This window comes from Tiliqua scincoides, chromosome 8 (genome assembly GCF_035046505.1).
Source record: "Tiliqua scincoides isolate rTilSci1 chromosome 8, rTilSci1.hap2, whole genome shotgun sequence".
Lineage (NCBI taxonomy): Eukaryota > Metazoa > Chordata > Lepidosauria > Squamata > Scincidae > Tiliqua > Tiliqua scincoides.
In genome coordinates, this window is record NC_089828.1 from 48148631 (window position 1) to 48163288 (window position 14658).

At 44.7% G+C, this 14658-nt stretch overlaps 1 protein-coding gene across 2 annotated transcripts in view; it reads left to right on the plus strand.

Moving 5' to 3' along the window:
- ULK2 (unc-51 like autophagy activating kinase 2) overlaps positions 1 to 14658 on the plus strand; it is a 78285-nt gene that overhangs the window by 40531 nt on the left and 23096 nt on the right. For both annotated transcript variants that reach the window (XM_066635697.1, XM_066635698.1), the window contains 4 exons: positions 9477 to 9527; positions 9868 to 9956; positions 11991 to 12162; positions 13354 to 13414. In XM_066635697.1, coding sequence (XP_066491794.1) covers positions 9477 to 9527; positions 9868 to 9956; positions 11991 to 12162; positions 13354 to 13414 — 373 coding nt within the window. The remainder of the gene's footprint in view (positions 1 to 9476; positions 9528 to 9867; positions 9957 to 11990; positions 12163 to 13353; positions 13415 to 14658) is intronic.

The window sequence follows — 14658 nt, forward strand, 5'->3', positions numbered from 1 at the left end:
ATAGGTTGATCAGTACTCTGTGTTCAACAGTGTTTAGCCTGTTTCTTCTAGTCAGTTGCAAGCAATGGGGTGGTCCACCCTAGTTGTGTGTTTCCAACATCTGGTATCCAGAGGTAGAGGGCTTTTGTACATGCAGGTTCGTCTTAATTATCCTTTCTAATAACCATTGATAGTCCTATCCTTTACATATACAGGTAAAATAAAATAAAAATAAAATCAGATTCCATATAGTGGTTTAGGATTAAAAGTGGACCTGAACCCTCAAAGGAATAGTCTTCAACTATATAACTATGAATAGTCTTCAACTATTGCTTTAAACAGTAGAATTGTGGAGGCTTAAGCAAGAACTACATTAGTTGATCTACAGAAAGACCCAGTGTGTTGTAGGTAGAGTGTATGGCTTGGATTAGGGCAGATTCAGTTCAGATCTCAGCTCACCAAATGAGCTTCGTAACTGACCTTGAGCCTATGTCTCTCAGAGTTGGTGTGGCACTCTGTAGAGCAGTGATTTTCAACCTTTTCCATCTCATGGTACACCAACGAGACACTAAAATTGTCAAGGCACACCATCAGTTTTTTGACCATTGTCAAGGGACACCATGCTGCTGGTAGGTGGCTCAAATCCCCCAATTGCCCTACTAATAAATGACCTTCCCCAAAGTCCCACAACGCACCTGTGGATCATCCATGGCACACCATTGTGCCACGGCACAATGGTTGAAAATCGCTGCTGTAGAAAGTTGCTTCCCATGCGAAGATAATCTGGCCTGACTTAAGAGATCTGGTTGCTCCTCCTGCAGAAAGAAAGGTGCAAAATTGCAAAAGGTGCAAAACTGGAATTAAGTAGACTGAGTCTTGCAATTGATGCCATTCATGACCTGATCACCGAGCAAGGTGAATATTTTAAGTTCTGGGATAGAAATCTAAAATTGATGTATTAAATATTTAGTGATCGCTTGATGACTTTTCATTTTTTTCACCTCTTCAGTATGTAATAGTCTAATGAGAAAAGGCAGGAAGCAGGAATTTTCCTCCTCATTTGTCTTTTTTTGTATCCACGGTTGGGTTTGCGCCCAGAGGCAGTAGGTGTAGGCTTCCTCCTCTGGCTGTTTTGTGGTAAATGTTTGACATGATCTGCGTATAGAATTCTGGATTTCTTGGAAGAAGGATTGCATCAAAGGGAAAAAGCAGTGAGCAAGCCTTATACAACTTGCGAGAGACATTTGGTGTTAATGATTAAAAAAAACAAAACCAGAGAGGAGGAACTCTAAATAGCTTGCCAGGTTATTTATAGTCTTCTGCGTCTGTCTGCTTGGACTATGACTGTTGTTGAAGGTTTCCGACAAAATCCTTGTTCTCCCGGCTCAGGTTTTGATCAGTCTCTGACCAGCTGACGCTTGGCAGCTGTTTGTGGAGGCAGAAAGGATAATCTGTCCTGCCTGGCTTGCTGCCTGCTGGGGATAACACTGCCTTCCCCTTGCTCTGGGCTTACGCACTTTATGACGATTTGTACTCGAAATAATTCTTAACATCTTTCAGAGTTGCTGGAGAATGGCCTGTTGATCTGCATCCTTACTTTAAAAAGAAGTCTCTCCTTGCTCTTTCATGTTTGATATTCTTACAGTGCCTACAGTAGTTCAACAGTGTGCATAAAATAAGTCACCAACTCTGCTATCATGCTTAGAATTTTAAGCAGTGGCATAGATGAGACAGGCAGAGGAGGGAGATCAGCTTGAAAATGCCAGAATGAAGAGTTTCTAGAAGGCCTTTTGAACACACACATGGAAAGCCAGGTAGAAGTCAAGGGGTGGTTCAGATGCAGTGCCAAACCATGGTGTTTGTGTAGTTCCCTATCACAATTAAGGTTTGAAGCAAATGATAGTTGCTTTTGTGCAAAATGATGGTTTGTCTCAAACCAGGATCAGAGGCAGGGAGTCGATGCATATGGGAAGGTAGGAGTATATGAGTTCATGTCTCCTCCCTGCTTATTCACATTATGCCAAACTGTGGTTTGGTGTTAATGTCTGCACCACAACCTAACTAGTGCAGGAGGTTGCAAACTTCCTATCTTCATGGACTTTTCTGTCCACGTTGCTAAGTCTACCTGCACATCTGTTGCAGATAATGCATAGAAGAGGATTCTGGGCGTTTTCTAGTATCTGTTCCATGTAAAGTCACCTACCAGCTCTAGCTGGCACCTGGTAGACTATAAAAGTGTATCCAATGCTATTTGCAGTTGCGAATAGCAGGAGAAGATGAATCCTGGTAGGCAAGCTGTCAGTTTGGGCAGTTTCTCTGCTGCTTCCCACCTCCTGTTGAGGATCCCATAATCAGTTTCTGAGGAAGTGCTTTGTTCTTTAGTCACACTGACTTGGCACATTCTTTAAAGCCATGCCCAATGGTACGTGGGCAATATGTGACTAAACCTTAGAAGCCAGAGCAAGTGTTGAGATGGGCATGACTTCATATCTTTTTGCTACTTGCCAGGATAAATTATGCAGTAAGCACATATATAAATGTGCAGGATTTTGGCATGTGTTTTTTTTTTCTTTATGTATGCACAAACCTTTGTAGCCTTCTGTGATCATAAACTTGCAGAAATTCATAGTCAGGTTGCTTACGCTTCCTTCACATGCACTCTGGTTTTATCACAAACATTAACAATGTCCCCAGTGTGTTGTCGTCTCCCTCTCAAGTGCTTCAGTTCAGGTCCTGAATTTCCATTTGTGATTCAGAAAGAGTCTTGCCCCTCTGCTCACAGAACAGTCTCCAGCATGCATTGATTTGCCAAGCCCAGGTTGCCGCAGTGCTTCTTACCTGGTTGGAGGAGAATATGCGGCAGTGTTGCATCAAGAATGTCATTTCCCTGCTGTCATGCTGCTGAAGCGGCTGCCCTCTGAACCTTCCAGTGAAAAGGGCAGCTTGGTCTATGCAGCGCATGCTTAATCTTTCTCTTCCCCAGAAGCACACCAACCTTTCTGGCCTCACTTTCAAAAATAAGTTCATGTGAACAGAACGTGACGTTAGATCTCAAATCTTCCCATCAGTGCACCTTGTTTGTTTCTTTACAGGTCCAAAAGTGTCCGATCGTGTCTTGTTTTTTATGTGCCATGTTTGTATTCTGTCCTCCAAGGAGTTCAGGCTGCCATACATGGTGTGTTTCCCCATTTATTCTCACACTAACCTTGTGAAGTAGGCTAAATTGAGAGAGTTACTTGCTCAGGGCCTCCTGATAAGTTTCAAGGCTGAGTGAAATATTAAACTCCAGTCTCCCTAGAAAAGGTAAATGTACTTTGTCTATTACATCATCCTGGTTTGTCACCAGTTGTGTGTGTTTTTATTTTTTATTTTTTGTTTCCTCATATGCATGTAACCTATAAGCTGTGAACAGTACCTTTTCCTGAAGTCTCTGTATACATAAATGGGCCACAATATGAACTATGGATTCTCCTCCAGAGCTCAGGCCTAGACCTGAGCTCATTTTTTACTTCTGTTACCAAGATGCCAAGTCATTTACTTTGGGGGAAAGGGATGAAGTTGGAAATTGCTTACTCATTGAATTGTAAAAAACTACCATCTTCTGCTGCTATCTGTTTGACTTCTGCCTGTATTTGTATTTCAGCTGTAAATTCATTGTATGTCAGGAAAACTCCTATCAGTGCTTGTTTGAATTCCATTCACACACATTAGTCACACATTAACACACCACAGAAGGGGATGCCTGAAACCTGATTAAGCCCCTAATAAGAATATCAAAACATCACGGAGAGCCTGCCTCCAAACCAGCACAGCAGCAGCAGCTCAAATTCTAATTAATATTGGGAGCCTTTGGCCAGTCAGGTGCACTCTGTCTGATGCAGCGATTCTGTTGTGGGTTGCTGTGTTGTCAGAGTTGCCCCCTTACCCAGGCTCTACAGAACCTTGTGACAGACTGTCTACTGGGAGGTTCCTATAATTGCTTGTTCCTACTTTTCTCCCCAACCCCCCTCCCCTTCCCCAGCTAATCCTTCCCTTTCTGAAGCTTTGGGACTGGGATCAAAACAGTAAGGCTCCTTAGAATTCCTTCCCTAAATGGTATCCTCTTTCTCTTTCAGTGCACAAAATACACATTGCAAACATTCACCCACCACAAGCCAGGCAGGCGCACACACGTTTGTTAACCATTGGTGAAAGGATATCTTTGATGTATGTTATTTTTGATGTCTGTTCATTTACAGTAAGTCTTTGATTGTAAGACTTGTAAGATTGTAAGATTACAGTAAGTCTTACCCAACCCCTGCTAATTGGGTAAGAGGCACTTTTTCAAGTGGGTGCTCCTCTTTTTAGCAGGGGGAGAGTAACTGGCCCACCTCACCCCAGCACTGTCTGTTCTAGTGGCTGTCTGCTGGTATTCATTTGCATCTTTTTAGATTGTGAGCCCTTTTGGGACAGGAAGCGATTTAGTTATGTGATTTTTCTCTGTAAACCGCTTTGTGAACTTTTAGTTGAAAAGCGGTATATAAATACTGTTGGTTGATTGATTTGTTTGATTGGAATCTCTCCCAGTCTTATTCTTTAAAAGGGAGCGCACCCTGTATGTGCAGCACTAACCTGTGGCCAGTTCAATATTCCTTATTGGGGAACTGTTTCACTGTGCCTTGGCTACATTTTCCTTAGAAGGGGCAGGACCGATCCAACTGTATTGTACTGGGGGGGGAACATTTAATTCCCCACGCAGCTCTCTGGTTAATCATGGTAATACACTGGGTGGACTGCAGTGCACATCCATTTTACTCTTGACTAGTCTTGCACCTGGATGCTCGGGTGTTGTCATGAATATGTACATGTTAGGCCTAGGTTGGCAATAGAAGCCTGAACCAAACTAAGTCAGTAACGGAGAAGTGGCTAGCAGTTCCTAGCTGCAAGAATGTGAGTAAATAAAAGAATTACAACACCTTGGAATGTTTAACACCTTAGTAGACGGAGAGGTGCCTGATCAAGCGTGATGGAGTGCAGCTATGGATCTCCAGTTGGGAGGGGTAAGAACTAGGAGGTCTAGCAACCAGGCCAACTTTAAGAAGGTTCTGTCCTGAAAAGTTTCTGATTGGACAGTCTAAATAAGTATGAAGTCACCTCAGAACTATTAGCATGAGACGTATAATAATGAGTGCCCCAAGGGGTGTGCGTGGTCCTTCTTGGACAGAGGTTGTGGGTGCACATCCTGCACGCTGAGAGCCCCATTGTCCAACATGGGCATCTGGCCTCACAGGTAGCCTGGAGCTAAAAGATCTACAAGAGAAGCTGACCCATGTGAGAGTTAGGGACTAATAGAGATAGCCAGCTAGCTTTATTATTTTATTGCTGATATGTTTCCTAGATGTTTATGCCTGTAGCATTTACTGCCTTATGTAACCTTATGTACTAAATAAACTAAAATCTCTTTTACCAAGTTGTTTCATTGTCTGTTGGGGACAAAGGTTCAGAATCCTGCCTAGCCGTTCAGCAAGCTACCAAGTGCTCACTGAGGTCTAGTAACTTGAGGACTGAAGCTTTAACTGGAGAAAGAGCGCAGTGCCTGCAAGGGATAGAGTTAAGCCTAGAGGGTCTTAGTGTCCCTGGACTGAGGCACTGGCACATACAGGGTGGTGGCAGTACTACTAGACGGGGGGCCTTGAGGGCTTTAGGGTTCGAGAACCAAGAACTCTGGGCACCTCAACCCCCCTAAGTTGCGACAGGTGTGAACTGTGTTTAGAAATATTTTCGCCCAACTTAATATGTATTGGCAACCTTCAGTCTCGAAAGACTCTGGTATCGCGCTCTGAAAGGTGGTTCTGGCACAGCGTCTAGTGTGGCTGAAAAGGCCAATCCGGGAGTGACAATCCCTTCCACACCGGGAGCAAGTGCAGTCTGTCCCTGGTCTGTCTCCCTGGCTTTGGGCCTTCCTTCTTTGCCTCTTTGTCTCAGACTGTTGGCAAAGTGTCTCTTCAAACTGGGAAAGGCCATGCTGCACAGCCTGCTTCCAAGCGGGCCGCTCAGAGGCCAGGGTTTCCCACTTGTTGAGGTCCATCCCTAAGGCCTTCAGATCCCTCTTGCAGATGTCCTTGTATCGCAGCTGTGGTCTACCTGTAGGGCGCTTTCCTTGCACGAGTTCTCCATAGAACATATGCACCAACTACATCCTTTCTTAGAAGACCAGTCAGACCAGGCTGTGGTTGTCCACACACTGGTTACTTTGTATTACAGTAATGTGCTTTACTTGGGCCTGTCTCTGAAGGCCATTCAGAAGCTTCCATTAGTGCAGAATGCTGCAGCACGATTGTTGATGGGCATGCGGCATGCTGAGCACTTCATACCTTTGTTTCGTCAGCTGTGCTGAGTGCCAATCTGTTGTCGCTTGCAATAGAAGGTGCTGTTTTGACTTTTAAAGCCCTTAAGTGGTTTGGGACCAGAGTGCTTGAAGCTCAACTCTCCTTCCCTGCCAGATGAAAACTACCCTGGGATAACTAAGAGGGCCATTTTGCATGTTTCATCATTGACAGGGGTGCACTTGATGCGCAGAAGTCTACTACAACATGATGTATGCGGAAAAGCACACCGGGAGGGAGGAAGCACAAGAATCTGTGCTTATGTGCTCATAACCTGGCAATAACTTTGGGTTCTCTGCAAGTCTGAAAATTGCTGCTAGAGCGAGAACTCTTGTTTCCTAAGTATATAGGCTTGTGAAGGCCCGAGTTCAAATCTTTGCACAATCATGCATTTGCTGAGTGTCATTTTGCTCTTCCTCAGTTCTCCATGTGTAAAGTGGGGGGCATTCAGGGTGTGTATTGTTGGGAGAATGGTTAAGAAATGCAGTGTAGAATGCAGGGCGACTGTAGAAATAATGGTTTAGAATGGCATATCTCAGTGGGTACTTCTAGGAGCCTTGGGGTTCCCTGAGACCCCTTCAGGAGTTCCACAAGCACACTGTAAATAGCCGCCATCTGCTTGGTGATGCACTACTCTACACCTGCAGTAGCACTCTGGGGCTCCCTGAGAAATTCCCCACATGTGCCAGTGGTGTTTCCCAAGAGCTTGGGGAGCGTAAAGGGCTTTGGAAACTGAAATGTTTGAAAACCATTGGTTTAGAACAGAGCAGCACAAACTTCGGCCAGGGGCTGGATTTGGCGTTTGCGCGGATCCATCCCCCTAGTGAGTGGGCCTTTTGGTTCTTCTTGGGCACAGTCCCCCTCTCTTGGGGGACAGGGATGTCCTGGGCAGTCATGTCTGCCCGGATGTCCTTTCTAGCGGTCTTCTGGGATGCTGGGCAGTCAATGCGACTGCCCAGAATGTCCTTGACCTCTGAACGAGGAGAACTTTGTGCGGTACCTGAGTAGAATGCTCGGATGCAGTCCAGATGGGGACTGTATTTCAGGCACACAGCAGTCGCAACTTTGAGCACTGCTGATTTAGAACACTGGGAAGCTGGAATCAAAAGTCCTTTTTTTCTCCATTCCCTTTTATCTTAATGAAAGCAGCTTTGATTTTTGCCTTGTATGTGGAGGTCCAGCAGTCCCTCTGTCCTGTTACTGATTGCTGAGAAATTAACCTGTGACTTGGGAGGAGGCTTCAGGCAGGGGCTCACTGGAGTTAGTGTTTTGTCTTTTGCTCTTTAGCATGGTGATCTTGTGAACAGAACGGCATGTTCCAGCCCCATGATAGCAAAGCTCTTGATCCTTGGTGCTAGAACTGTCTCTCCCAGGATTGCAGAGCATGCTGACCGAGAACGGCAAAGCTGTTGATCCTTAGTGCTAGACCTGTTCCCTTGGTGCTGTGCTGAGACATTCTGGGGGCTGAGCTTGATGTGTGTACTCAGTTAGCCTGTGTTTGCTTTGAGCTTTGAGCAGGTACACCTTGGTCCGAGCTCTGTTAATCATCCCTACCAATATGGCCAGCATTTTGCTGTGTACAAATAGAGCAGCATTGTGTTATGGGGTGGTTTGCAGGAAGTTGTAATGTTTCCACCTGTTGTGCTTTCTCTCCTTCTGCATCTTCCAATGCAATTCTAAAGTTGAGTTGGCATCCTTCAGTCTCAGAAGACTATGGTATCGCGCTCTGAATGGTGGTTCTGGAACAGCATCTAGTGTGGCTGAAAAGGCCAATTCGGGAGTGACAATCCCTTCCACACACACACCCCCAACCTTATGACCTGTAATGCGAGGGTTGAGAGTCCAAGTTGTTTTGCACACCCTCCCTCTGTGGTTGTGGCATCAGGCCCTGCCCCAGATGAGAATTTTTGGTATATGGTTTTTGAATCTCAGGCATTCTAACCATCTCTGTCTTAGTGACAGAGATGGGTGCATTCTTCAGTCCTGTGGAATAGCAGATGGAATATGGTAGAGGAGACAGAATTCTTGGGTATCTGAGCCTTGTTTTGAAAGAAAGTTGCCTTTGGAGATAGTCTGGAAACTTCCATTGATCCAGGGTACACGAGGAAGGGCTGTAGCTCAGTGTTGGAGTACCTCCTTTATATTCAGGAGGTTCCAGGTTGTCCTGGGAAAGAACTCTCAAAACCTGGACAGCTGTTGCAGGTTGGTGTAGGCAGCACTGAGCTAGATGAATCAATGATCTGACCCGGTATAAAGCAGCTTATAGGGTTTTGTTTGGGGGCAGCAGCTTAGATTCTATCATGATGATCCTCTGCCTGTTTTACTGGCTATTGGTTTGTTTTTGGGCTCACTTCAGCTGCTGGTTTTTTTACATTTAAAGCCTGAAATAGCCTGGGAGAATATCTTGAACTTTTCCGGAAATGAGCCTGCCTGGGAACTTAATTCTATATCTGAGGCTTTCCTTTCTGTGCCCTCACTGGGGCCTTTCTGACTGGGGCATGCAAAAAGTTGCCTCCCAGCAGAGGTCTGCCTAGCTCCTTCATTGCCTGCCTCCTATTAGATAGGCCAGCATTATTCCAGCAGAGTTTTGAAAGATCTGACTCTTTTTCGGTGAATTTTTATTCTACTTTGTGTTTGCTGCTTCTAAGTTAACTACTCTGTGCTCAGGCTATGTATTATTACTTTTTAAAAAAAATGCTCTAAGCTGTCTTGAGTATATTTTAATGTAGAAAGACAGCATATAAATTTTTATAAAAAAATAGACATATATAAAAACTAGCATCAGCGGTAGGCAAGAGGTCAAGGATCATGGCTTCATGGTATATTTGATGAGTCAATTGACTGGCAGGCCAACCCAGTTTCGCTTTAAATAAAATCCAGCACTTTGGGAGAGAAAAAAAAACCCTGAATGCTTAAGTAGCTGTCTTTAAAGATGCCTTTAACGAGAAAGGCTAAATTACTGGCTGCATTTCCTTTCCAAATGTACTAGCAATGCATACCCTGGAAGGTTTTGATCTTTCCTAAGCTCTCTTGGGTCCTGAATGGTAAGGGTATTGATTATATGTGGGCAGCCATCCCTTGCCTCAAAACTGCGTCTAACACATTTTTTGTGGTTACCTTCCTGTCTTGCAGAAGCGTTCTTCAGCCATCCTTTCCTCGATCAGGTTTCAACGGTCAAAAAGTGTAAGTGGACATTTTTCCCCCTTTATCTTCTCTTTGTCGTTATAGACTTGAGGAAGCACCGCATGCTTTAAAAAAAAAAAATCAGAACCCTAAACTTTATGCTTTGCTTCCACTGCAAGGTTTTCCTTCTGCTCCATGTTGGGCAAGCGCTTGGCAGCTTGGTTTTGGTGCAGATCCTGGTTTGCCCATGTCTCACAACGTTTGTGGTTTTAACAGTTGCTGAAAGTTTGCCTGCAACACTTCACTTGGTCCTGAAAATGTTTAGGAGGTCCCTGCACCGTCAATGAGCTTGAAATGGTATCCATCTATCCCTTAATTTTATTTCCTCCTCTCTCCCCAGCTTGTCCTGTGCCGGTACCAACGTACACAGGTTCGGTCTCTGGCAGCTCCTGTGGCAGCTCTCCCTCATGCCGCTTTGCTTCTCCCCCAGTAAGTTCTGTTCTGATTTGGGTAATTTCTTCTTTGTGCCATAGAGCAGGGTATGGGCTTTTGCGTCCCAGACAAAAAGTAGTTTGCCTGTCCTCGAGTGCTAGATTCCCAGAGTTCTTAAGCTGCATGACTTCTCCTCACTCTCCCAGGAGGCCCTGCAGGTTGTTGGGACTCCATCTGGAACCTCTCGCCCCTGGAATCTCATGCGTTCCCTGCAAGTCCTATTTTCTAGGTCCCAAAAGGCTCCTGTAGTTAAGCTTTGTGGTGCTTCACTTCCCTTCCCAGTTTCCATTGTTAGCTTAAGGTGTGCGTGTGTGCTCCTGTGGATTTTTGCATTGGCACTGTGCGGGTATGAAAAATGCCATTTGTAATCCTTCTGATTTTTGTGGAGATGGAGAAGCTTTGTGAGCAACCATTGATGCATTCTTAAGACAACAGAAAAGAGGGGAAGCCCATGATATTATAAAACCATTCATTAGAAAAGTCCAAAGATCCTGAGTTGGTTTTGGATAGAGATGCTGACAAACCCCAAGCTCAGGCTCAGAGAAAAACTTTGGGGACTCTAAAACGCCTGTCCTGAATAGGTGTTTAACTTAATTTCCTTAAGTTCTGCTTTGAACATGAGCCCAGAAGTCTGCTGGCATTCTTGCATCCTCCTGCCAGCCCTCCACTCTTCTCTTATGTCTTCTACTTTCCAGTCCAGTGGCAGAAGCAACTGCAGTGTGGGGAAGAGGAAGGTTCTCTTCCCCCACCCATACATTTCATTGCTGCCAGCAAAAAAAGGGCTAAAAAGCCTTCCCATTTTGCATGTGCTGCTATTGCTTGCTCCTGGAATGATAAATAAAGAATTCACAAGGAGAGTGTTTTGAGGAAGAGGGGGCCGTTGCCATGTTCCCTTGGACTGGCTCATAAAATGGCTTCTCAGTTTTTGACAGTAGTTGGAGGAGAGGGGTTCTGTTTAATTCCAAGGTAATCCAAGGAGGCAAGAGAATTTGCTCACCTCTCATATTGAGCATAATTTTCTTCAGGGCAGTATTTTTGGTCCACCAAACTGTACCTAACTGGGTATATAGATGCTGTGAAAACTGGGAGCAAACTGGGAGCAGTTGCACTAAAATCTCAGGTTTCCTTTGTAAAATAAAACTTGAGTTTCCTGGTCTTACAGGATGTGGCATAAAATTGGAAATGTGTGGCTAGTAGTTGACAGACCTTTAGGACACCAACAGCAGAAGTCAACAGAGTAACTGGGGTAGTTGGAGAGCCTCAGCTGGCCTGGTGTGATCCTTGGGCTGCCTATTGAGGAACAGGGATGTGATCTCAGGTGGCACTGGTTACACCCAAAGGCCTTCCCATCCAATATGGTGGTAAACATGCTGCTCTGTGGCAGTCTCTCTGAGCTTTTGGCCAGTGGTGGCCAGTCCCGTTGTGGGCTGCTTGTGAAACGGGTGCTTTTGTAAGACAACATTTTTTCGTCTTAAGTTGAGTTTTTCAAATTCAGCCCTTATAATCAGAGACTGAAATGTTAGTCTCTCCTCTTCCTTTCTTCCCCAGCTTAACATTTAATTTTTAATAGTCAGTATGAGCTGCAGTTTCACTTGGACAATCACTTTGGGCTGATCAGTAGGGTTCCTTCAACGACTCCTCTCATCTGCTCCTCAGTCCTTTGCTAACTGATCTACATAGAGGCTTTTGGGGCAAGTGCTTTGCCTCCCTATAGATCAGTTAAGGTGTTGTAGTTCTCTTTCTGCAAAATATTTGCTTCCAAGGCTGTTCCTGCTGCTTCTTTTTGGTAGATAGTTCTTGTCACCGTGACTCAAGGAATCAGCTAGTGTATTTTTGTACTAGACTAACTTTTGGGTTGTGTCATGAAGATGCAAACTTTTCACAGGATTTATGGTCAGACCGGATCACAAGATGTGGCCCATACTGCATCTAATGCTGTTGAGAGATAGGTACTGGTGCTGGCATATACATACAAGTCTGTCTATGTGTTCTCAACCTTCCTAGCATCCTAATGTGACCTCTTCCCTTCAGTCCCTCCCAGACATGCAGCACATCCAGGAAGACAACCTTTCTTCCCCTCCCTTGGGGCCTCCAAACTACCTTCAGGTGTCCAAAGATTCCACCAGCACCAGTAGCAAGAACTCCTCTTGTGACACAGATGACTTCGTTCTAGTCCCACACAACATCTCTTCTGACCAATCATGTAAGGTTCCTGACTGGTGGTGACTCCTAGCTACTGTTTTACAAAGAGTAAAGGCTGCGAGTAGTTTGTGCTGCTGTTTCCTTATTGTGGACTGCTTTTGCTTTGGGCTTGGATTCTGTTTGTTTTCTTCAAAGGATTTGCCCTCCTTCAAGGGTCTTTGCTGCAAAAGAGCAAACACTCTGCAGAAAATTGAAAGCCAAGCTGGGGCTGTAGATTTTTCTGTGAAAGCTTCAGAATGCAGGAGCTTCCCTTGGGCAAAATTTAGCGTGGGAGCAGTTAGTATTATTTTTTGTAATAATTTGTGCCCTGTTTTGAAAAAGCAATGCCAGTGTTTAATTTTTCATCTCTTCTGCCTCCCCCACCTCCACTTTCAATTTTATGTCACCCATGTTTATACAGTATTGTTTAATAAAACAGAGGCATTCTTTAGCGCTCCACTCAAGAGGAGAGAATATGAAGATGATGGAAATTCCTTTTTGAAGTACCAGTGCAGAGTAGTACATTCCTTTCCAGGATGACCTCTGCCATAGAGGTGGTGTTTTCTTTCTCTAGAAGGCAAAGAAATATTCTGGACTTCTTCCAAATGATCTCAAGAATAACTGAACTCCTAGTTTGAGCTAAACAAAAAATATAGCTGGCTGGGCGTTTCAGCTCCTCTTTTCAGTAGCATCTCCCATACCTCTCACCCTGCCAAAGGGAAGACTCTCATGACTGCTGCTTTGTGAGGTGTCAGACTGCTGCTAGAAGAGAAAATCAACAAACCACTACCCCAGAAACGCCTTGTTCTCTTGCACGGGATTTCTCTGAATCCTGGCCACTATTTGCCTGTTAGTTTCTCATTGGGAGACCAGTTTGTTAATTCATTCCAGTATAAAAGTGAGGCTTCCAGAAGGGCTCAGGGAAGGCACAACACTCCTGAAATAGATATTTTCTTGGTGCATCCTATGACTGTCTGTTCCCTTCTTGAGCCTAACAATTACAGTTTTGACCTGTCATGGATTATGTATTAGCCCTTGACAGGATGCTGGCCATTGTGGAATTATTACCTGTAAGTCAGTATTTGGCTTTTATTGAAAGTAGAACATGTGGCTACTGAATGCAACTTCAAATTAAAGGCAGTTTTTCTTCTGCTTTCTGTCTCTTAATGCACTTAACTTTTGCTAACACTTGATGTGTGCTGTGTTTGTTTAGATGATATGCCCCTAGCAGCTGTTGGCAGGAGGGCCTCAAGTGAATTCCTGATATGTGGAGGGTAAGTGTGCCATGATCTAGCCCCATAATTTTAATGCCAGTGGAAATAAGAACCACTAGATCAGTGTTGGGAAACTTACACTAGTGAGTGGGTCCCTTGAATAGTCCTCCTCCATCTTAGTGGACCACAATATTGAAATCAGGATATGAATTCAGCATGATTCCATGAATAAATTTATGTAATATATACTGCATATTTCATTTTATATTAGCATTTTCTATAAAATGCTAAATTATGTTATATACTAATAGAACTGTCATCAATTTCAAATAGTAAAAGCAAATTGTATTGTATTGTATTGGCAACCTTCAGTCTCGAAAGACTATGGTATCGCGCTCTGAAAGGTGGTTCTGGCACAGCTTCTAGTGTGGCTGAAAAGGCCAATCCGGGAGTGACAATCCCTTCCACACCGGGAGCAAGTGCAGTCTGTCCCTGGTCTGTCTCCCTGGCTATGGGCCTTCCTTCTTTGCCTCTTAGCCTCAGACTGTTGGCAAAGTGTCTCTTCAAACTGGGAAAGGCCATGCTGCACAGCCTGCCTCCAAGCGGGCCGCTCAGAGGCCAGGGTTTCCCACTTGTTGAGGTCCATCCCTAAGGCCTTCAGATCCCTCTTGCAGATCTCCTTGTATCGCAGCTGTGGTCTACCTGTAGGGCGCTTTCCTTGCACGAGTTCTCCATAGAGGAGATCCTTTGGGATCCGGCCATCATCCATTCTCACGACATGACCGAGCCAATGCAGGCGTCTCTGTTTCAGCAGTGAATACATGCTAGGGATGTAAAACAAAAAATATATTTACACTTTCCTTATAGTGACTTTTGGTTGGAAATCTTCCCCCCCCTTTTCTGTATTTTAAGTGCTTCAGTGAACCAAAAGGCAGAAGGGAGGAAGTTCTGACCACATACCAGTCATCCTCTTTCTCCAGCATCACAGTCACAAACTAGGGCCTTCCTTTCAGGCTGTCCATGTTGCCTTAGCAGTTGGGCGAAGGCAAGCTGTTGGCTTGTGAGATCTTGCACAAAGAGAGATCTCATCAGGAAGCCAAAGCCACACATGGCCTCTTTTTAGAATTTGGGGGTGGGCGCTGCACTTGTCCTATCAGGACTCTCTGCTTGGCAGCAGGTTTCTCTGAAAGTTGTGGATCCTGACAGCAAGAGAACTACAGGGGTGGAATCTGGCAACCCAGCAGTCACCAAAAATGTCTTGCAGACCACTTCATTACCCACCGCTTCATTAGAGCCATTGGAGT